The 24,988-nt window shown below is 32.0% G+C and overlaps 2 protein-coding genes across 2 annotated transcripts in view; one reads left to right on the top strand and one right to left on the bottom strand.

Moving 5' to 3' along the window:
* The window catches only part of LOC125857508 (malate dehydrogenase [NADP], chloroplastic), a 1,084,261-nt gene that overhangs the window by 953,048 nt on the left and 106,225 nt on the right, over window positions 1-24,988 (top strand). The gene's annotated exons all lie outside the window — the stretch shown is intronic.
* Window positions 10,186-10,674, bottom strand: LOC125858863 (uncharacterized). The gene is made up of 2 exons (XM_049538647.1): window positions 10,589-10,674; window positions 10,186-10,501 (listed from the first exon to the last, which is right to left on the bottom strand). Exons 1-2 carry the CDS (start codon window positions 10,672-10,674, stop codon window positions 10,186-10,188), a joined length of 402 nt encoding a protein of 133 aa, XP_049394604.1.

The raw sequence follows: 24,988 nt of genomic DNA on the forward strand, positions 1-24,988 counted from the left end.
GTTGTAAGAAGGGAATAGCCTTAACATACCTTTTTTCGCTCAATTCACGTGGCCTAACAACTTTTACTCACAACCCCCTTCGATACTACAACAAGGTAGGACCATAATCAACACATAAGAATAGAAGATATCGCGATAATCCAACAAAAGATATGTATTTCCGTCGCAAATTGCTATTTGCGGCTTATCAAAGCTAAAGTCGATGAAATAAGGGTCTTACCTTGATCTTAAGTTCGTAATACACCTCAAAACCTTAAAATATGTCCAAACCCTTGCTGTCCCCACACCAAAATATGATATGCTAAGAAATCGATAAAATAAATTATACCATGATGACGAGCTCAACGCGTAGAACAACTTTTGTCAAGGACTTAAGTCAAGAAAATCTATAATTTTGTTGATCCTAGAAATGGGTTTTCTAAGTTTTCAGGTTCTTAACTAAAAGAATGAAGAAAAATACGAAGAATAAGACATATAAAAAGTTCCACCGACCTAGGGCCCCACCTCACGTGCTTGCTTGCGCAGTCTCGCAAAAAAGTGAATATCACTATATTCTGAAGTCGTATGAACGAACAGTTTGATGCGTTGGAAACTAGACTCATAGACCTTCTATTTGATAGTTCTTAAGCCCCACAACTCTATATATTGGGAGAAAACCTCCGAGACATTTGACCCTAATTTCAGAGAAATCTTTAAAAAGGAACTTAAGATAACTTTCTCCAACCTTTATGTTTCCACTTACCTAATTTCAAAACTTGAGATACAACTCTTGAACACTTAAAATATGACATACCACATTATTCTTAATTTATTACTTACCCTCTTTGTCTTTTCACGAAGGTACGAGTTAATTTAGACATTTCAAAAAATCGGGGGTGTTACAGGGCGCCAGGCACCAAACTTCTGACAGAATTTTGGGCGCACTGCTGGCGCGGGGCACTAGGCCCCAAAATTCTAGGCATAAATTTTTGGCGCCTTGGTGGAGCGCCGCCCCATTCCTCTGCCCAAAAAACTGATGAATTTTCAAGCTCAAATTAGGGCCCCAACTAGTTTAGAGCTATGGAATTTCTCCTATACTCTTCTTGATTCTCAAACCCAACACGAATACATGAAGAATTCCATACAATCCCTTTAGGAATATAACTTTTACCAAAGATCCACAACACAAAAGAATTCACAACCTCCATTGTTTAAAAATTGAACTAAAATCAAGAACTACTCAAGAATCTTTTAGATACAACAATTTCGTGGACAAATTAGATGTATGGTGTGAGGACGAACAAGTCAATACTGTGAGAAGCCTTACATACTTGAAAAGAACAATGTTCTTGGCGAAAATCGATGGAATCTTGACGAATGCTTAAAACCTAGTTTTTTCTCCTCTTGGAACCTTTCTCTAATTTGTCTAAGTGCTAAAGAACATGAAAAGTGTGGTTTAGCATCCTATTAGACCCTTAATTGGGTGAAGAAAGTGTGGCTAAGCTTAGTAGAAAAAGGAAAAGACCAAACAACCACTCTAAAAACAATTGGGATATCTTTAAAAGAGAGGCTTCACTCAAACGGGTAACTTCTTACTCCAAGCTCAAAATCAAGTAAACTTGGTGGCATTGGAAAGAGGACTCAAAGACCTTCAATTTGATAGGTCATGGGCCACCTAAATTTTTATGTGCTAAAAGATATGGTCGTTTGAAGCTGACCCAAACTCAGACTGATGGGTAACATGTACAAACTAGGGGTGTACAAAACCAAACCGAAAAACGACCGAAAAAAAGTCTGACTAGTGGTTTGGTTTGACTTGATTTGATATTGAAAAAAAAAATCCGACTATATTTGGGCTGGTTTGGTTTTAACTAAATAAAAACAACCCGAGACCAAAGCGATCCGACAGTATATAAATAATTTTAAAATATTATTTTATACATACAAATATTTACTTTGATATAATTTTTAAATATTTCTTATACTTTTTCATAGTTTTTATCTTTTAATATATTATTTCAAGTTTAAAACTTAGAATTCTGAATGGTTCAATAAAGAATAGTTCATAAATGTTGGTAATTATAATAAAGCTTAAATCAAAATCAAATATATCTATATATAATAGGAGAAGAAAAAATGCCTACGTGTTAGCGCCACAAAAAAAGAGAATCTAATAATTACTAAAATTAATTTAAAATTTAAAAGTAAAAAAAATAAAAATTGCAAACACTATAAAAATAATGAAAAATTCAATGAGCAGTTTTCACAGCTTTCTTTTAAAATTCAAAAATTTGCAGTTACCTTAACTTTTTACTGTTTTTCAAAATATTGTAACAGTTTTTTTACTAATATATGATTATCTATTTAGTTTAAATTTTAAATTCATTTTAAATATCTTCTATATTTTATTATTAAAAGAAGTCGACAAATTTCCTTATAAATAGCTACAAAAATATATATATTTTTCTAAAGAAATTGATAAAATAGCACGCTAACTTTTCATTTATTAGATAAGGTTAAAATTAATAGTTATCTAGAAAAAATACGTTTATATACTTATCTATTAGTATTTTAATTAAAATGATAAATAACTGCCTTATTCATCTTTTTAAAGTGAACAAATATTTAATATTTTATAGAATTTAAAATCTTACATGTTAAATAATTTCTCTAGATTTAAATTATTTATTTTTATTTTTAATATATTAAATAAATTTTACTTTTAAAATTATAGAAATAGTCACATTAATTTAGAATATATTTTTTTTTCATTTTAAAAAAAGAAGAAGAAAAGAACACGTCCCTTTGCTTAGTGGTAATATAAAATTAAAATTACTTTAAAAGCAGAAAGAAAAATTGAAATAAAAAAGGTACCCATTAAAACTTCCCACTAATTTAAAAAACGGCTGCATGAATATATATATATATATATTATTGTATTTTATTTTTATTTTTTTTAAATATGATTTTAAATGTGATTTTTTTCAAATTATGTAACAAATCCACTTAATACTATTTTTTTAAAATTGCTCTACCCATTATCTCTATTCTCTATTTATACACAAATAAATTCAATTAAAAATTAATGGATATATTCTTCTTCCAACATGTAATTTTTTTGTTAAACTATTAGGAGTACTATTCTTCTTATATTCATCTTTGTTGCCATTTGTAATATTTGTTGATTCTTACTGTGATTAATATTAATAATATTTTTTAGGATTGTGTGTTATTTTGGCATCTTTAAGATTTTCAATAAAGAAAATAAGCGTACACTTTCTAGGTTTTTTTACCCAACAAATAACATTGGGAGGATTTGTAAGTATGAAAGTCACCAAAGACCAAATCTTTGATCCATTTGACAAATTTTAGGGAAGAAATTTCATACTTGAAGTGTATGCACAAGTATAAAGTATGTATTGAAATTTTACTTAATTTTTCAATTTTTTTTAATTTGTAACCATCTTCAAATTCAATTGAACATGCAATTTCTATATATAAATTTCGCTTTGACTTCTTATTTAATTTATTTTGTGTCTTTTTTGGTGGATTTTTCAGGTTTTGCTTTTGTTTATATGGAAGTTGAATGAGATTTTTATGGATATTAAAATATAGTACATTTTTAAATTTGATTTACGGATAAATTTTTAAAAAATATTTATTGAATAAAAAAAAAAGACAAGGAGAAAGATGTTCCAATGAAAAAGGGAGTTGATGCATAGTTTTTTTGGTATACTTTTCAAATTGTAGTATTGACTTGTGACTTATAGTATCCATTTGTCTTTATTTGCCTATTTTTCTAAATTGTATTGTTGTATTATTTATCAATAGAGAGATCAAATTCATGCAATTATTAGAAGGTTTCTCAATCCATGTATTAAATGTAATATTTAAGAACATTAATTTCAATATTCAAGTTTTTTCATAATGACAATTTTTTAATTATTTTATATATATGATGAAATGAATATTTAACTGAAAAGTCATTCTTTAAATAATATGTTCAAAAGTAAGGCTGTGAAAATGTGTTGTTTATATCTTCCATATACAGTAAAACCTCTCTAAATCTATATAGACGGGCCATTCAATATTATTATTTTGTAGAGGTATTATTTAATCAATAAATTCATATTTATTAATTTAAAGAGTGTTTCGACACCAAAAGCATTTCTTCGGGGATGAAATTTCAAAAAATTTGAAAGAAACCACTTGTGAAAACGCCATTCATGAACTTGAAGTCAGGATTAATGATCTCGATTACCGCGATAAAAGGGATGTTAATAACCTATTGAATAGGTGAAAATGATACATGTTTAGAGGTCCAAAACTTAGAACAAAATGTGGATATCATTGGAAAAATAATATTGATAATAAAGTTGAAGATGATACAATACATTTGGAACCAGTTATGCGTAAGGAAACACTTGCATCTAGAATTGTTCACAATTTTATGGTACAATTAGAAAAGATAACACCAAAACTTTTGGATGCAATAAGAAAAATTAGAGATGAGCTTCAACTAGATTTAAATTTTAACAAAAAAATAGAACATAATAGAATCATATTTCACTAATTTTCTTAGATATATTTGTACTTTTAACGAATTACTAATTTATAGTATTAATGGGACCATATATTTATATGGGGTCTCCTGAAAATATATTATCTTATTATCTTATCGAAATGGGTGATTTTTTCCATTGGACCAAGTAGGGACCAGAAGAAATTATTAGCTTAGAGAGATTATTAATTAATCGAGTATTAATTTAGTGAGATTTTACTGTAAATTTTTATAAATAATAAATTATTATCAGTGGCATTAAATTGGATATTGTAATAAAGTTTGTTCTTAATTAATTCTAAATATTAGAAAAGTACTATGTATACATGCACTGATAAATGCTTTGTTTGAAAAAATCTTCAAATAAAGTTTCAACATTTTTTTTTCTAGAGTTCTTAATATGCTTACAATATGTGTGTATATATATATATAGAGAGATTTATCAACAACTTGTGCATTTCTTACCCTGATGTTTTGAAGCAATTAATTGTTTGCTTAGTTTTGTATTTCTATGATGGATATGAATTTTTGACATATGTACTTGCTATTTGATTACTCCATTATAATTATTAATTTTATCGTGTTTAATTGTAATTTTTCTACCTACACTCGATAAAATATGCCTATTCAGAATGAACTCATCAATAATAAGCAATGAAGATTGAAAGTTGGAGTTATAAAAGATAGAGCGTACCATGATCTTAGGCATATTTATATACCTAAGTAGTCGAAATTGGCCTACGAAGTGATGATGTTTGATGACAATCTTGATTTATTAGCTTGAATTCTAGTTAAATTATTATGATTGCATACTTACACACGTGATTAGTTGTTTCAGGAAATATTGATGGAATGTGAATTGGGAAGAGGGAAGAAGGAGCAAGGAGATGCAGGAAAATGGCTAAGGCAGCAATCACCAGTGGCTAGCGCACTTGTTGGCGCGGCGCGCCACTGATGGTACGTTAGAGAGCATGTTGAGGAGTACTACTTGGCGCGACGCGCCAGTACGGAAACCTCAGAGGTACTGCTCAGGCGCTCTACTTGGCGCGATGCGCCAGGAGCAAAATAAGGAAAGAAACCTTGAGGCGCGATAAGGGCGCGACACACCACCTGTTCTCCGACTTTTTCAAGTTTTTAACATAAGATAGGATTTCTAATTTGAGTAGGATTGGTTACCAACTTGTCCTACTAGTATAAATAGATCCTTAGGGCTCCAAAAAGAGAGACGAGAGTTGATTTAGTGTGCAAGGGCAAGAATTCAAGTTTGTAATAGGTTTTGATCCTTTAGCTCTTCTATTTTTCGGAAATTACATGAACTATAATATTTTCTTGTTTTCTAATAGCATGAGTAGCTAAACGCCTTAGTTCTGGGGCTGTAGCTACAAATTATGTGTTGAATGTTTGAGGCTTTATGAATTGATTTTCGGTTGTCAATCCAAATTACTTCTATATTCTTGTTTTACTATTTTATGCTTGCGCACCATAGAATAAATCTAGTGTCTAATCTTAAAATCGAAAGAGGAGGGATTAGATAGACCAGAGAATATAGAGAGCTCGGTCCACCCATTAAATTGAGGTGATTAGTGTTCAGGAGTGACACCCAGACGAACACCTTGCTTGGTTACGAAATAGGATGAAATATACATGCTCGCCAGTTAGTTTATTTATCCCCGCTCAACAATGTAGTTAGATGGCTAACTGGGGTAGGCGGCGAGAGGCGAACCACCCGGACCATACTATCAACCCTATAAACCAGTAATTTGACAACTGAAGTAAATTCTAAGCCGATGATATGATGCATGATATTCAATATATGCTGCAGCCCTGGAATTATTTTTAAACTTGCTTGAATCATATTAGATCAAAGTTGTTCACAATTAGTTAATTTCAATTAGTGCATAATTATTAGTAGATACAATACTTAACTAAATCACAACTCTTAAAAAGGTTATTTGGTTACTTTTAGTTGTAGAATTGAGTGAATATAAGTTGATCATAAGTCCCTTGGGAACGATAACTCATTTCTTGAATAATCTATACTACTTGTACGATCACGTACACTTGTGTGTATTTTGGGAGTAACAAGTTTTTGTACCATATCGCAGATATTCACACATCATATTCTTTATTGAATTGATTATTCCAGATAAGAAGGTACTAGCAAATAGTTTTTTAAAAGTTTTTCTTACATTTATTGTTTGTAAAGTTCTCTATTGGATTATATTATGATTTTAGAGTTCTATCATTTCAAATACCCATACCGTTTATTAGTTAGTATGTCTTACAATTCCTTAACGCTTAAAAATATTCTTTCAAATAATTGCTTATTAATCTTCTATATATAAGTTGTTTAGTCTAAGACATTATATATTATAGATAAATACTAAAATTTTCTGATGCTTTTTTTTTATCCACTTGAAGAAAAGTTTCAATAAAAAGCTACTATTTCCTCCATTTATTTTTAGTTGTTATGTTGTGCTTTTCAAAAATTTAATTCATTTCACGTTCAGATACTTTTTAGAGGTGAGTTTTGTTTTGTTTCAGAACAAACAAACAAATAAATTAAATATCTTATAATTATTGAGTCCGGAACCTAAATAAGCCACACAAAAATAAAAGTGACCAAAATAAGTCATTACTTTAGTAAGTAACTAAAATAGACTTAGTGGAAGAAAATATTTCACTTTATACAATATTCCAAATGTTTCTGTTAGTCTCATAACGTGTATATTTTAATATATAACGAAACTATGTTAATAATTATTGAGTCCGGAACCTAAATAAGCCACACAAAAATAAAAGTGACCAAAATAAGCCATTACTTTAGTAAATAACTAAAATAGGCTTAGTGGAAGAAAATATTTCACTTTATACAATATTTCAAACGTTTTCCGTTAGTCTCATAACGTGTATATTTTAATATATAACGAAACTATTTCTTACACCTTGTAAAATGGAACTTTTCTTACACTTTATAAAGTGGAAGTAAATCTTACACTTTATAAAAAGTTACTTTACCTTTTCACTTTCTTCTTCTCCTCTTTCACTTTCATGACTTCCAAACGTTTTTTCACTTTGAAGATTAACATTTGATGGTCCCAATCCGACAACTGAAGCGGCCCCACACTAAAAAATCAAAATTAGGTATTTTTTTCCATCTCATATTTTCATTACTTTGAAATGATGTTGTAATTTGTTCAAAATTTCAGCAAGTCTTATACAATGTGCATTCAATTACTAAATATTGAGTTAGAAAAAAAGAGTCTTTAATTCGAAAGAAACAAAAGGAATTACATTGTTGAATTGGTATTGCAAAAATAGTATTTATCTACTGCAGAATTACACATTTTCATCTCATGTGTTTTTATATTTAATAATTGTGAGTCCTTACGGTTACATCATGTGGAGTCCGGAACCTAAATAAGGTCATTATATTCTTTCCAAGCTATATCATAATGTCTTAAAGTGAATATATATTTTTTCTCCATGAAAAATATTGCATAAAGATTGATAATGGCAGCAAATAGGGAGAGGCTAAAAAGGAACCATCTATTGGAACAATTGAGGGATAAAGAATGAGATATTGAAGCTAAGATAACACCTTGAAACACAAAATAATAGTGTCCAAGTTGAAAAATAGTGTTTTGAAGATGTTGAAGTCGTTTTTTGTATTTGTCAACAAGTTTTTCCATTGCTTCTAACATAGATTCCCTTCTTGCATTATTGTCAATTCTATTTGGTGCTTGTCTGTGAGCTTGATTAGTAGCTTCTCTTGCATTTCTTCCCCTAGCAATATGATCCATTGTGTTGAAATGAAAAAAATAAATAAAATTGTATTGAAATAAAATGTTATATCATATAGTATATATATAGCAGGGAGACTAGTACTTTTGATCCCTCAATATATATATATATATATATAGAGAGAGAGAGAGAGAGAGAGAGAAAGTAAGTAGGGAGACTAGTACTTTTGGTCCCTCAATATTTCATAAATTTTAATTTTGATCCTTGCGATATATGACTCAACATATTTAACCTTTGATCCTTTTAGGTTGGAAATATGTTATGCTCAGAATTTTTTTAGAAATATGTTGTTGTTTTATTCCTAAAATATGGGATAATAAATATAAGTTTAACATAACACATTGATAACTGAATAGTGAAGTGGTTAATAATTCTGAATCTTTTTGAATATTATAATCAAAGAGATTAAAATTTCACAGTTACACATTTCAAGTAATTGAAAGATAGTTTTAATCAATAAGTACCAAAATTGAAATTTATCAAATTCTAGGGATTCAATTCCTCTCCATGGGGAAAAAAGATAGTCATCCCTCAATTGTTCCAATAGATGGTTCCATCTCTTTCTCTTTAGGTATATGTTTCTTTTGGTTCTTTTTATTCTATTTTATTTTCTTGTGATTGACTCGACAAATAACACATTGAATTAACTTGTTGAAGTTAGAGATTCTTTAACTCTCGTACAATTATTTGTTTGAAGATAGTTCACAATTTAATTTGTCACGATATAATTATACTAAATGAATTAATAGAATTTTTCTGACAATATATAATGGAGCGTGTTGTCAATCCTGGACCGATTGATCGTACACTTCTTCTCTCTCAGCATGAGCATAAATCAAAATTGTTATGGAAAGGTGAGATATCATTTAGTAGCCTTATGAGGATAGTTCACATGAATGATGGCTGGAATTTATTTCGTTTGCACCGACCTCATAGACATGTTGAGAAGATCTTATGTAGGTCCGGACTGTATGATATAGTTTGTGTGGGCATGATGCAGTATGACCGTGCCCTTGTTACAGCTATGGTTGAGCGTTGGAGGCCAGACACTTATTGCTTCCACTTACCTTTTTGTGAGGTCACGATTACATTGTAAGATATGCAAATCTTGTTTGGTTTGCTCATCGATGGTGATGTTGTGTACATGCAGGATGCTGCACGGAGGATTCATTCATGGCGTACTTTATTAGAGACACTCATAGGATGCGCCATAGCACCAACTGATATAGATATCGGCGAGTCAGGTGAGGATACATAGCATTACCGGCTACTTGCGAGATCAGTTACAAGTAGATCTGATACGAGATGCTACTCCAGTGGAGCGGGTTAAGAAGATTGCTAGACTTTACATACTTGTTATATTAGGGGGACATCTTATTTCCGAACACGTCGGGGAACCTTATTAGCTTACAATACTTGGCGTTCCTAGATCCCATCCACGATGTAGGTAAGTACAATTGGCGCAGTGCAGTGTTGGCCTACTTGTACTGTGCACTTTGTCGGGCATCTATTGGTAATGTGATTGACATTTGCGGATTTATTCCTCTCCTTCAAGTAACCATACTAACTATTAAAAATACATTCAAATACAAAGAATCTTTAACATTACACCGTACAAGAATATTTTTTCTATATTCAATTTTTTAAAATATTTAAATTACTTGATATCATATTTTCCAATCGCAATCAACAACTCGATATCATATTTTTCATAGACATGTGTTCTGTCGATCGATATAACAGGACGACAAAACACAAATCCATCAATGCATAGTTTAAAAGTCCAGAACACATAGTTGAATACATTTTCAATGACATCGACACGACGCTCTGTTTTTCATTCAACTATTGTTACAAGATTGAAGTGTTTNAGGACGACAAAACACAAATCCATCAATGCATGGTTTAAAAGTCCAGAACACATAGTTGAATACATTTTCAATGACATCGACACGACGCTCTGTTTTCCATTCAACTATTGTTACAAGACTGAAGTGTTTCAAAGCTTCCATGAACCTCGGTAACTCGGCAAAAGAACCCTCCCAAGTATCATAGACTTTTTCAAAAGCACGCTTGCAATCAAGATAGACTTTTCTTCTACTTATCGAAATGACATATGCTTTAAGAACGCCTGTTTGACAGTCTTTGATGGGAAACCTGAAAAAGTAAAAATAATATTAATTATCAAATAAAAAAATGAATATTTTCTTATTAAAGAAAAATCACCTAAGGATAAAATAGTACCTTGGCATTTTTTCTATATCAACACGAAGGATTCTAGCAATCATCTCAACATCCAAGTTGAAATGTCCATCGCGGCACGTACCCATATTACATGTATGTTCTTTAATGTATGTTCCAACTTTCCACAAGTTAGTATGTTTATCATTAAAAGAAGTCAGCCTAAATCGACATCCTTGTTATACACGCCTGCAAACAAGTCGCCGTGATTTCTTTGTCGATTTAATAGCAAAGTACTTCCTCGCTATCTTTAAATGTAGAAGCTTAATTGCTCTTTCCAACTGCTTCTTTGAATTGAATAACATGTCTTTTTCAATATAAATAGCACCATTCATGAAATCTTCTGGTTCACGCCACGTACGTTGTGATGTATATTCATTATGTGTATCGCCAAACATATTTGGACCATCTAGGAGATAATCAAGATAAGAAATTTCATGATTACGAAACGGACTCATGGACATTGATCTTGGCGACCGATTGGGCATCAAAAAATCATCATCACTAGATGATGCCTCAAATGGAACATTATCTCTTGATTCCTCAGCATTAGACAAATCACCACTATCACTAGCTGAAAGTGTGTCGTAATTTGAAAGGTCATGATCATCGATATTCACAGTGTCAATGGGCTCATCTTGTGTGATAGTTTTCCTATATATGTAAAAAAGTATAAATATTTGTCTCATGCAATTAACTTACTTAAATTAAAAATCAATTGTTGGACATATCGATAATCATCTTCATCAAAAGTAGGCGAGACATGAAAATTTGAGGATGTCCCAACAGTTTCCGTCATTTCAAAGTGTGAGGACTGACCAAAATAATTATCTAGTCCATAGCTTGGAGCAATATTCCTATCTTGCTGAGGTAAACTGCTACAAAATATATAATAATAATAATAATAATAATGACAATAATAAATCATAAAATTTAATAAATAATTGACAAAATCAACAAATAATAATTGAAATATAATTATTGAGCATTACCGGTCACTTTCATTGATAATTTCGTTCAACCAAAATCATATCGATCGGTAAGAATATTTTGATAATGAGTTATGTTAGGAAAATCAGTAGATTGAGTTATCGAAAATCCATCAACGCTATTATGATTTTCTAATCGGGGATGGAATCGACCGATAAAGGAGAACGTTGTTGACTAGTCTTAGGCTCCTTTTTAACATAGATTTCAAGTATTGTTAACTTGATTTGGTCTATGTAGTCATTTGGAACCCCCAAAAAGTCGGTCAACGATTCATCATTATAGATAATCCACTCTTCAAAATTTACTTGTCCTTGTGATAAAAATGAAACAGGGTATTTTTTTACTATAATCAAATTATAATTAGTACTATTTACACCCATCTTTTATAAATTGATGAGAGAAATCTATGATGTCGGACATTAATTAAATATTTAGCATTGTGTTTGGGACAGTTATAATAAAGGCAAAAGTACTCATTACCCCACCTGAACTTGAAGCTTTTTATTCGGTGTACACCTAAATTAAATTCTGTTTTAATTACCCCCCCTCCCCCGAACTTGGTTTTCCTCCGTCGCGTACACCTTAATTGTCCACCTGGCATAGCAATTGACAACACTCTCTACTAGGCGCGTAAGGAAGTATTTTTTGCCACATCATAAAGCTACAACATAAAAAACGTAAAATTTCCATTTTTCTTTAATACTTGGCATATTTTAAAGATCTTTCTCTCTCTATTCTCTAACTATTTATTCTCCCTAATCCCTTCTCCATTTTCAAATTTCAGAATTTTTCTCTCTTTTTTGTTTTAATTGCTATTGCTAAATTCATGAATTATAATAGGAGACTTGTTTGCTTATATGGGACTCCTCCAATTTTGAAAATTTCATGGACAAATGACAATTTCGGACGTAGATTTCTCAGTTATAGACACTATGGGGTATGTATTGTTTCATATTTTTTTACTTTTTATTTGCCAAGTTCGTATTATGTAATTTTTTTAACTTTGATTTTATGAAATGCAGTCCTCATTTTGAAATCCTTGTAAGTTTTTCGATTGGTATGATCCAGAATTTCCTAGCCAGGCGAATACTGTGATTTTGGGTCTGTTAAAGAAGACCAACAAACAAGAAAAATAACTGAAGTGTAGATGGATGTTGAAACTGATTTTGGGCATTAATTTGATATGTAATGTGATATTGTTCTTTTATTTAGTGTGTCGTTGAAATTTTTTTTTGTGAATGCAATTGTTATTAATGCAAGGTCTTTTGGTTCTAGGGTTCTCATTTTGTGGATTAGTTTGGTTTGGTGTTTTAGTGATGTATGTTTCTGTTGATTAAAGCTATATATATATATATATATATATATATATATATATTTGTGTATGTTCAATTGACTTATCCTTTTTTCATAAAACTACAGTTACATGTAATTGGTAATATGATAACAAAACACGAAATAATAACATAAAGGCAGCCTAACATAAAGGCATAACATAACTAGTGCTTTCTTGATCATCAAACACAAATATCATAGTGTTTCATTGTCTCAAACAACAACCACAATAACTTAAGTTAACCACCAAAACAAAAAAACAGTCACTACTTTAAGTTTGGTTGAACAACCACACAAGCACCAAAATGCAAAACAGACACTACTTTAAATTTGGTTGAACAACCACACAAGCACCAAAATACAAAACAGACACTAATTTAAGTTTGGTTGTTACAACCACACAACTAAGAAGTTTTATTTGAGGGTGATTTTCCCTTGGCTTGTGCCCTTGTTTGAATTCCAACAGCTTTTGATCTGGTTTGAATATGACGCATAACACTTTGGACTTGAAGTTCTCTTAGAGTCATGACCAGTTTGCCTTTCCACTTCAGTCCCTTGGTAGGTTTAAAACCAATATCACCTATCACATGTGCAGAACTCACCACACCAGTATTGACCCTCCTACTGCTAGACAATCCTTGCTGCAATATTAACAACATAGTTATTTTGGGTCTCACATTTAAAAATATAATTTTGACAGTTTTATAAGACACTTACATTAATACATGTATATCCAGTATCAGCAACAAATACACCTTGTCCAACCACTTTTGGCCTCTTCTTGTAACCAATTCCTGCACCTCTTCTTGTACCAGTCTTGTTGTTGCTTGCTCTTTCATATTGACCTCTACCCCTCATTTTTTCAATGGTGGACTAATGTGAGTAGAAAAATAATACAACAAGAGACTAAATTAATAAGTAACATAATCTAATTTATAAAAGCAAATTAATGTGAATGTACCTCTTGAGTGGGTGTTGGTGTACACTTAGGTTTAGAATTTTTTGAACAATTTCTCTTGTTATGATTTGCTCCTTTGCAAATTAAACATATCATTACTGTCCCAATCCTTGGCAACTTCCCAGCTTTTGTCACTTCATCAATATTTCTTCTTCTGTTCTTTGGTGGCCTACCAGGCATTGGCCTTGCCTCAGGTGGTTCAACCATTGGGTTTATGCTTTCAGGCCACATTTTCATATTTGGGACTGATTGAATGAAATGAGAATATATCTTCAGATATGTCTCTTTTCTATACCAGCTTAAATTGCTTGTGATGTATCCATGTTCAAGTGGTTCATTGTTGCTATACCATGTGCACATGGGATACCTTTTAATTCCCAAGATCCGCAGCTACGTTTATGTTGACCCAAGTTCACAGTATGCTTATATACCCCTTCTAACACTTCATATCCATCATCACCATTCCATTCAATGTTACACTGCATTGATCTTGTTACATTGGTATTGAATACCATCATTTCCATTGGAGATATTCCATATGTCCATGTTTCAGCAAATGCTTTTGACCTACTCACCCTAACTATAATTTCTTCCAACATAGTAACAATAGTCTTGTTCCTAGGTCCCAAGATCCAAGTATTGAAACTCTCTGCCATGTTGTTATCTATATTATCACATTTTGAAAAAGTTTGAAAAAAAGCTTTGCACCATTTCTCCTTATTGTATTTGATAAGGGCTTCAACTATACCTTTTCCCAGCTTGGATAGGGCATTTATATTGTACTTAAATTGTGCCTCAAATGTTGATCTAGCACAAGCCCAAAATTTCTTCCTTATCTCTATGCCTCTAAAGTTTTGTGACCAATTTGCTAATATGTGTCTAGCACACATTCTGAGCTCAAATTCTGGAAATAGGTCATCTACAGCAGCTATTAGTCCCTGTAGTTGTAAAGTAAAATAATAAATATAGTTAAATTTTGATCAAATTAAATTAAAGATAAACAAAAAAAATTAGTTACCTTTTGCATATCACTAATGATAGTGAGCTGGGAATCATATCCTAGATTTGGATCATCTTGCAGAATGGTCATGAACCATTTCCATGTCAACTTGTTTTCAGTATCAATTACTGTTCATGCTATTGGATACATTTGGTTGTTTGCAACCTTAGCAACAACTACCAAAAATTGACCCTTACAAATTCCTTTTAGAAAACACTCATCCAGCCCTATACATCATCTGCCTCATTGTTGGAAAACCTTTTTCATAGCATCTAAACATATATAAAAAGAGTGAAACTGTTTTATCCCATTTTCTGATTCTGAATCTTTAAGCTTCACAACACAAGTGCTACAAGGATTTGTTTGGAGTAACACATCCTTGTAGTCTAGGATTCTGTTAAATTCTCCCACATGATCCCTCATAATTTCCTTTAAAATACATTTTCTTGTTTTTAAATAGACTGCCTTGCCTACATGAACATTCAACTCTTTCCTCACCAAATCTTGTATTTCCCACCCTTTTATACTAAATTGAGAAATAATCCTATCTTTCAGATACTTACATAAAATTTTTGAATTACACAAAATATTATTGGTGGTCTTGGTACATCTGTGCCTTGGGTTGTATGTCTTGATAGTGAAGTTCTCACTCCTCCCTTCCTTGCTTGCATACAACAGCCATGGACAACCACTTTTACACTTGACTCTTACTCTAGTACTCCCATTCACATACTTGTCTAACTCAACTCCTTTTTTCAGAGCATATTTTGTAACTGCCTCTCTAAATTTCTTTACACTTTCAAATATCAAACCACACTGCCATATTACAACATCACAAGTAGAATCATATATCACTCGATTACTCTTTTTTCTCCCCCTTAAACCCCCTCCTTCAAGTTCATCATCAAAAACAGGTTATTCTTCATCACTTTGAAAACTATCACAATCAGAACTGTCATAGTATAGCTCATCCTCTTTTAGCTTATCCTTGAATTTTTTTTTCCTTTTTCAATATCTTCATACCCTTCATCAAGTCCAACTTCACCTAAAAAACCTTTTGGTTTTTCCTTCTTCTTTCTCCTCCTAATTTCTTTAAACTTTCTCACATCTTCCTTAACAATCCTCAACTCCTCATGCACATCACTTCCATAGTCAATAGACTGGTCAGAACAAATAGAATCACTGTCTTCCTTTGCATTTTCTTGGACACTTGGTTCAACTTCTTCTTGAATAGAAGGTTCAGTTCCTTATTGGACAGTAGGTTCAACTTCTTCTTCAGTATCAGTCCAATCTATTGAAGAATAATCATCATCAGTTTCTTGTTGGACCCTTGCAACCCCATCATTCTCAACTCTTTCACTAGATGGAAAGGAAGAAGAGGAACCTAACCCTAGATCTGATTTTTTTAGCTGTGCAGTTAAAGAATCATCAGATTTTTCATGTGCATTAAAAGACTCAACCTCTTGACTTAAAAATTGACTAATTTGACATTCACTGGGACCCACGTCCTCCAGAATAGTGTCATCACACACATAAATATCTATTGTGTCCTCATCATGCATATATAATGCAATGTTACAAATGTTCATGTCATTTTTCAATTCCACTAGATCACCCCCTAGAGATGAAACTGCATAAGTTTTCCTAACTTACTAATCCCAAAAGACTTAGCATAATCTGCAAGTTTAGGAATTGACAAATGATCTTTATTCAGATTCTCTACATATTCAGTCCTACCCCCAACATATACTGGACCTACCTCAATCACCAAGATACCTCCATATTTGAACCTTAAATTGAGGTACTTAGTAGTCATAATGTCAACCTATAACCACAATAACAATCAATATATTGTATAAGGAAACAACAACAAAACATATGCAACAACAACAAAACAGAGGCAACAACACCAAAACATATACAATAACACCAAAACAGAGGCAACAACACTAAAACATAGACAACAACACCAAAATAGAAACAACAAAATAAATTTAACTCATAAGCATACAATTATACAAGGAAATTATAATAAACAATACAAAAAATATTTGGTACTTAGTAGCCATATTACTCAACAACATACAAATATACATAAGGAAATTACAAAATTCCCCACCATTTAACAATACCAAAATAAAATATTGAAATAAAAACCCTAGAATCTTAATTTTACTAAAAAGCCCTAATTTTTTGAACTAATTACCAAAAAATCCTAATACTCATGCATGCATAAGTTGAACAGTTTCATAATAATAAATTCATTAAGTGAAAATTCTAGTTGAAAACTATCAAACCCCTAATCAGGAACTCTATCGGTGAAACCCTAGTCAATTTACGACAAAACCTTAAACAAAAAATAGGGCAAAATATAAATGAAAAAGTAAAGGAAACAAACAATAACACATCATAAGAGTGGATAATCACTTACTTGGTAACAATTTCAGACAAGATCGAAAGAAAATCGACCAAACGCTTCACGAAATCGAGCAAGCCTTCACGTCTAAGAACTGCAATTGACCCAAATCCAAAAAGAATTTCGTGAAATTTACCCTTTACTCCGTCGATTACACTTCTTAGAGAGCCAAAAGTTTTGAAATTTTTCGTCGTCGATTACACTTGTTAGAGCTTAGTGAGAGGTTTAGAGCTTAGTGAGAAGCTTAGTCTGGAAGTTTTAATCTAGGTGAGAAGGTTTGACATTTAATTATCTAGGTGGCTAATATTTATCTAGGTGGCTACTATTTATCTAGGTGTCCTGCGTGTGTAGACACGATTGAAGTGATCGGACAATAAAGGTGTACACGACGGAGGAATAAACAAGTTCGGGGGTAATTAAAATGGAATTTAGTTTAGGTGTACACCGAATAAAAAGCTTCAAGTTCAGGGGGGTAATAAGTACTTTTGCCTATAATAAACGGTATTTTCGTCATGTATAATTTCGCCATCCCAATAAATCGAAACTCTAACTTTTGGATTTGAAGACATTTTTTTGTGATTGAAATGAAGAACAATAGAAGACTAAAGATATTGAAGGTGCTATGTTTGAGTGTCCTTAAATAGAGCTTGAAGGAGTTTTCAGAATAAAAAAATAAAAATACATAATATAATAATTTTTTCTGTTTTTATGATATGTCAAATCAATATAATTGTATGACAAACACTGCAAAAGCTTCATAAAGAGATACAATTTAAGCAAAACGTGAAAAATAGTCCTCTTTATAAAACATAATTTTTTCTTCCACTTTATAAAGTGTAAGAAAAAGTTTCACTTTACATAGTGTAAGAAAAACTTACACTTTACAAAGTGTAAGAAATAGTTTCATTTTACAAGGTGTAAGAAATAGTTCTGTTATATATTAAAATATACACGTTATGAGACTAACGGAAAACGTTAGGAATATTGGATAAAGTGGAATTTTTTCTTTCACTGAGCCTATTTTAGTTACTTACTAGAGTAGTGGTTTATTTTGGTCACTTTTATTTTTTCGTGGCTTATTTAGGTTCCGAACTCATAATTATTATTGTCAAATTTAGACAATACACTAAACTTATTTATTGATTTATTTTCACAAATATTCTACTATAACTATCAAGCGGTAAATGTTAACCTTCTCTCAAATAAACTTTACAATTTTATTTTATAATAATTTAAAATTTAAAATTATCAATGAATCAATATTTACGATTGTATTTATCAGCTAACCACGTAGCGTGCATGCACATATACTAGTTAATACTAATGCAAAAAGAAAATCAATTCAACACTAAGAATGACAATAATATTGAATATTTATTCTTTAGTTTTACATTGGTTTAGACAATTAAAATACATAATCTAATTTTAATTTTCTTTAATATTAAGTCATGTAACTAATACTTATTAAATTTATTTTAGCATGATTTAGTACTTTTAAATTATGATCATTTTCATTATGACCTGGTAATTTGTAATATTTGTTTTACACAATTTCATTATTATTATTTTTTGTCGGATATTTTAGTGTCATTAATCATATCATATTTTGTGTTATTTTCTTAAGAAACACCTTAGATAGTTGTATTTTGGTAGGACTAAAGAAATATTTGAAGTACAAGTAAATTATATGTTTGTATGAATACTTTACTGAAAAACCCAAAAATTTGAAAAACCCAAAAAAATTAGAAAAAACCCGAGGTTGAAAAACCCGAGTTTTATTGGTTTGGTTTGGTGTATAAATTTAAAAATCTGACACAAATGGTTTGGTTTGATATTTGAAAAATCCGAACCAACCCAACCATTACAAACCTCTCTTTAGTTCTTTTTGAAACCCAAGGTGCTACACTTATATGAGATTTTGGCACTAAAACAGACACTTTTCAAATATAACCTATCAAAATGGATCATGTCTAAAACATGCACTAAAATTGACATTTCATTCAAAATGGGATAAACTGTCTCTTACATCGTTAACGTCTATCTTTTCCAAAAATAAAATTAAAAATAAAAAATTTCATGAATTCGCCTAAAAATGGACAAACCAGAGGTGGACCTACAAGTATCCTTACGAATGCACGTGCGCCCATTAACTTCAAAAGAATTATCTCTCTATATATGTGTATATATACGTTGAGATATGATATATATTTTATTAGGCACAAAAACTGATTAAGTGTGTTGGTTTAAATATTGTAAACCTCTAAGGCAAGGAGGCTGGGTCTGAATCCCAATAACTTTTTTTTTTTTTTTTTTTTTTTACTTTTTTCGTTTTTTTCTCTGTGAAGCTTTAAAATATTGAATAAAAAAAAAAGGATTGCTAGTTTTGAACTTGAGACCTCATGGTACAAAACTTCAAAACCATCACTCAAAGCAAATTTTATTCAACAAATTCAATATAATGATCACATTTATACTTTAGTACATTGATTTTATATTTTCATGTTTGTTAAAATTATCATACGAATCGTCTTTGGGTGACATGTTTTAACTAACGTGTATTAGTCATTAGTGGCGCACCCTTCATCTTCAAATTCTAGGTTCGTCTCTGGGACAAACTATAGTTGTTATTTTGGTTAGCTTTTTATATATTCACGTGAATTCTTGTAGATTTCTTTAAAATATTCACGTGAATGTAATCTCTTCTTGCTGACTTTTTCAGATTCTTGCGAGTGTTAATCTACATGTTTTGTCACATCTAATTTGATTTAAAATGATAAATGTTTTCAACAATAAATATTTGTTGTTGTTCATTTCACATACTCTCCTTCAATCTTTTATAATCATTTACTAATATAATATTTTGAAAATTGATAATCATGTTTCAACAATTCGGAAGGAAGGGAATAGTTCAATTGAATATAAAGACCTTCGGAATTGAGACATGAATATCAATTTTCATTTAGTAGAAGAATATAAAATATGAATGAAAGGATATGAAGTAAATGTCAACATATATTTATTATTAAGAAAAATATCACTTTTAATCAAATTAGATGTGACTAAACATTGAAGATTAACACTTCCAAAAATCTGGAAAAAAAAATCAGCAAGGAGAGATTCTATTCACGTGAATATTTCTAAGAAATCTGCAATAATTTACATGAATATATAAAAAGCTAACCAAAATAATAAAACTAAATTGTAATTCGCCTATTTTTGGGCAAATCCCTTTGTTTTTTTATTTATTTTATAATTGGAGAAAACGTCGTAAACAACTTGCTCTTTTTTAGGTGAGATATCTATTTTGATGCATATGTTTAGACATGATCTGTTTCAATATATTACGTTCAAAAAGTGTTCATTTTAATACTGGATCCTGACGAGAAGTGGTGAAAGTACATGCATCAATAAATATAATTTGGACAATCAAATAATTAAAAAGTTACAGCAACTTGTGGTGACTCATATAAAGGATAGAAATGTGAAGTTAATTCAGCAAAGAGGCAGTTAAATGTGTGTTTGTTACTTCTTATATTTCATATTAATTGAATTTGTGAAGCAATGCACACCTATTAAGAAAAATGTTTAAGGACATAATTTAGATCATACTTTTCACTCTTGTCCTTAGTGAAATCATAAATATTCCATTTGTTTCTATTTACATGTCTCCTTAGTAAAAATAGTTATTCCTTAATACTATCTTCGTCCATTTTTAATTGTTATAATTTCCTTTTTTAGAGTCAGACTATAAAAATTTTGTCTAATATTTTACAATGTAATTTTTCATCATATTGATATGCGAAAAATTGCAATTTATAGTACTTTTCGTATAGTTTTTGAATATCTAAATTTTTTATTTAGAATATCGAATTAATGTAATTTAATTTAACTTTGAAAATTAATCAAATTAACTTTCGAAAAGCGCAACATGACAAATAAAAGTGGACGGAGGGAGTACTTGTCATTTCACAAAATCAATGCATAAATGACATTATTCTTCTTGTTTTCCCTTGAGAGTTACTCCCTCCGTTCCTTTTTATATGTCATCATTACTATAAATAGTTAATTCATAATACTTGTTATTTCATAAAATCAATGCATAAATTACAATATTCTTCCTATTATACCATTGATAGTTAATTAGTCTTGAAAATAGATAGTTTACCAACCTAGGAAAACTAATAAGTATGTAATTAATGTTCATGGTAATTACATCATACATTGATTAATTACTCTCACTATTGCATTACTCTATAAAGTTTGATTTTGAAAAAGAAATCTCAACAAGCAAATTAAAAATAAAAAATGGATTTATTTATCATTTATTGAAAAGTTGACTTCAAAAAAACATTAGATAAGGGTAGAATTGCAAAGTTACTTAGTTTCTTAATGTAAGTGAAATATAAAAATGTGACATATAAAAAGGACGGAGGGAACCTTGAAAGTATGTATTTTTTTAATGACCTAGAAGGCTATTTTTGAAATGTGATTGTCCTGTTGGTAGGGTGTAGACTTGGTCATTTCAGTTATGGCAGATTTAGTGTTGTTTTGGATAGTTGAAGTATACCAACGGTTCTACATGCACAACCTTGCTTATGAGAACTAATAGAAGAACTACCATGAGTAGTTATAATTGTCTGATAGTCTTAATAGTCATCTCGTTGTCAAGGTCACGTTACGACTATGTGTGATTGAATGTGAGGGTCATTGGATCTAGTTTTGTCATTCTTAAGGGTTGTCTACAATCACAACTATTGATCTAGCATTTCGATAGTGTTGTTAGAGGTTTTGTATTCTTGGGTGTATCGTTTGATGGGCGGTTACTCGATTATGTCCTTATTTGAGTTAGATAAGTTTGATCCTCATGTGATGAGTACCCGATGTGTAAAGATCATATTGTTATAGCTCAAGCTCATGGGATGATTTGGTTGTGAGAGAGGAATCTTGATAAGATTTGTGATGATTTGTGCATTATGAGTGTGGGGTGATTGGTTCAGGTTCACTTCTAGTTGTAGACGGAATTGCTTTCGAATGTTATCGTGATTATGTGAGGAAAAATTCATCTTGATGATTGTGTCATGGTGCGAAGGGTTTTGGTTCAGATTGGGTTCATGATTTAGTATGTGTCTTAGTAATCACTCCTGATTTGCAGATCTGCCAAAATTTGATTTGAAAGTTCAGTTCTTAGAAGTTGATCTTGATAGAATGGTCTTAAGGAGGAGCACACTTGGAGAGATGAACACCGACTCTGGAAGATCATATCTATCCTTCCTTTTTCTTGCTTATGTGCCACGACCCAGACCGCCGTGATTGGCACCCACACTAACCCTTCGGTGGGAGAACCACTACTACAACACGACTAAGCAACTTAAAGAAACTAAACTATTTAAAGATACGAAAGTGGGTTTAAATGACGAATACAATAAGGAGTTCCCATAAACTTCAGAAGTCTAACAAACAACTATCGCGAAAATTCAACCCCTAGAATTGAAAGTCATCATACCAAAACTCTACCAATCAACAAGTCTAAAAAAGGGGGTGCAACCCCGAAAACTAAACATAAACAAGTCTAAACATATAGTTTGAGTCCAAAAAGAATGGACTAAACTAATGATGGATCCATGGCAGCCAGAAAGAACTGATTCACCCTTGAATCTGGTCTCGGTCAATGATCTCCTAACTGAGGTCTGTCAATAGTCACCTGAAGATGCGTTGTACTCAACAAAGAAAGAGCAATTGCAGTATACGAAACCACAGTGTACTGGTAGGATCACTCGGCTACTCTAGTGAGCAAAATATACACAAAAAATTACAACACGGTAAACACACATTTACGGAACACATAATTTAGTTATTATTTAGGAGCAACATACAATTTTCCAAAATCAATGACAAGTAGATATGAACGTAATAATCACAAGTAGTCCTCTCATGGAAACCACACCCAAACTGTTAGTATGTCGGAACGTGACACCCGATCCAATATGCATGTGTCGGAACGTGACACCCAGTCCAATATATGTGTCAGAACATGACACCTAATCCAATATATATGTCGAAACGTGACACCCGATCCAGTCAGCACAACCACAATCACAATCACACCCATACTGAACAGTACTCGTAGTCATACAATCAAGTAATAGGTTTATAGCATGTAATTGTTCACACATAATCATTTCATTAGATTTGATTCACATTCTCTATTCACATACATGCACGCATATAATGAAGCAATTAACCGGTATATATCACACAACAGGAAATCGAACCATCACCTACCTCGAAACCAAGCTTGAATACTCCTAAGACACTTGAGCCTTCCCCTTCTAGAGTCTTTTAGCTTGTTCTTGGTTTAAATCAAGTAATTAATGCAAGGATCAATAAACAAGGCCTAATTTACCCGAATTATATCAAAATATCAACCAAAGGCCAAACCCATGATCCTAATGTTCAACTAGGGCTTTTCCCACCATTAACTTCAGGCCACAACCCTTCCCCCAACGATAATTTACAAGGATACTAAGTTCTAAAAATCAAAATACGAATTAGGGAAGTAATTAACTTACCTTTAGCGCGAGAATTCAAGGGAATCTGATAAGAAGTTGCCCTAGGTCATCCCTTAGCTCTTAAGAATGAAGTTTTGTAGAAAATAATATTTTTGGGGATTTTTTCCCGATTTAAGTCACGACTGGCGGGCCTCATCTGGCTACAGTGGCCCCACTGTGGCAGGATTAATCCCACCCCAGCGGCTTGCATGGAGATAGAAACTCTAAATTTGAGTTCCAAGCTCCTATTTCACAACACACCTTCAAACCTAGACGTTCTAAAACTACCCTTTCACGCCAAGATCCATTTCGGGAGTTCTAATCACCCGAATTAGATTTTGTAAAGCCGTTGTAACACCCCGTATTCGAAACAGACAAAATGCAAATTTTGAGAAGTTGCAGGTGCAACTTACGGTCACCATCAACGGACCGTAGGTCAGACCACGGCCCGTGCTGGTGGTCCGTGGATCGCCACTGCAACCCCTCCCCAGCCAGCTCAGAAAAAAATTGGCTAAGTCTCGACCCACGGACAGACCCACGGTCCGTAGATCAGACCACGGTCCGTGGTCTGTGTCCGTGGATCAAGACCTCCTTTACTCAGCCTCTGACACAAACTACGGTTGACCAGCACGGACCGTCGTTCGATCCACGGTCCGTAGGTCTGACTGTAGATCGAAGGTTAGCAGCCAGTTAGCTGAAAATTCTGATGGGTCAACTTCAGATGGTCATAACTTTTAGCAAAAAATTAATTATGTGTCCCATGACCTATGGTTAGATAGATAATTGAATTATCTTTCCAACTCCACTAAGTTTCCTAAATTCCGACCTCCGAGTAAAAAGTTATGCCCGTTTTAGTGAAACCCTGTCGGGCAGACTCGACCTACGGACCCAATCGACGGACCGTCGATTGATTGACGGATCGTCAGTCCATTCCGTCGATCACTCCGACAGCAGTTAATTCAGGGGTCTTTTGGTCTTTTCCTATTTCGTTTAACCCCTAAGATACGTCGTTTAAACCCTAAATCATGAGGTTTTAATCAGTTTAAGCCTAGAAACATAACTAGAACTTACCTAAGTCAAATCATTAATCAAACTTAGAAGAATTAGAACGCTAAAAGGAGAAAAGAAGTCAAGAACCCTAGTTCAAGAACGCAGCAAG

This window comes from Solanum stenotomum, chromosome 3, assembly GCF_019186545.1.
Source record: "Solanum stenotomum isolate F172 chromosome 3, ASM1918654v1, whole genome shotgun sequence".
NCBI lineage: Eukaryota > Viridiplantae > Streptophyta > Magnoliopsida > Solanales > Solanaceae > Solanum > Solanum stenotomum.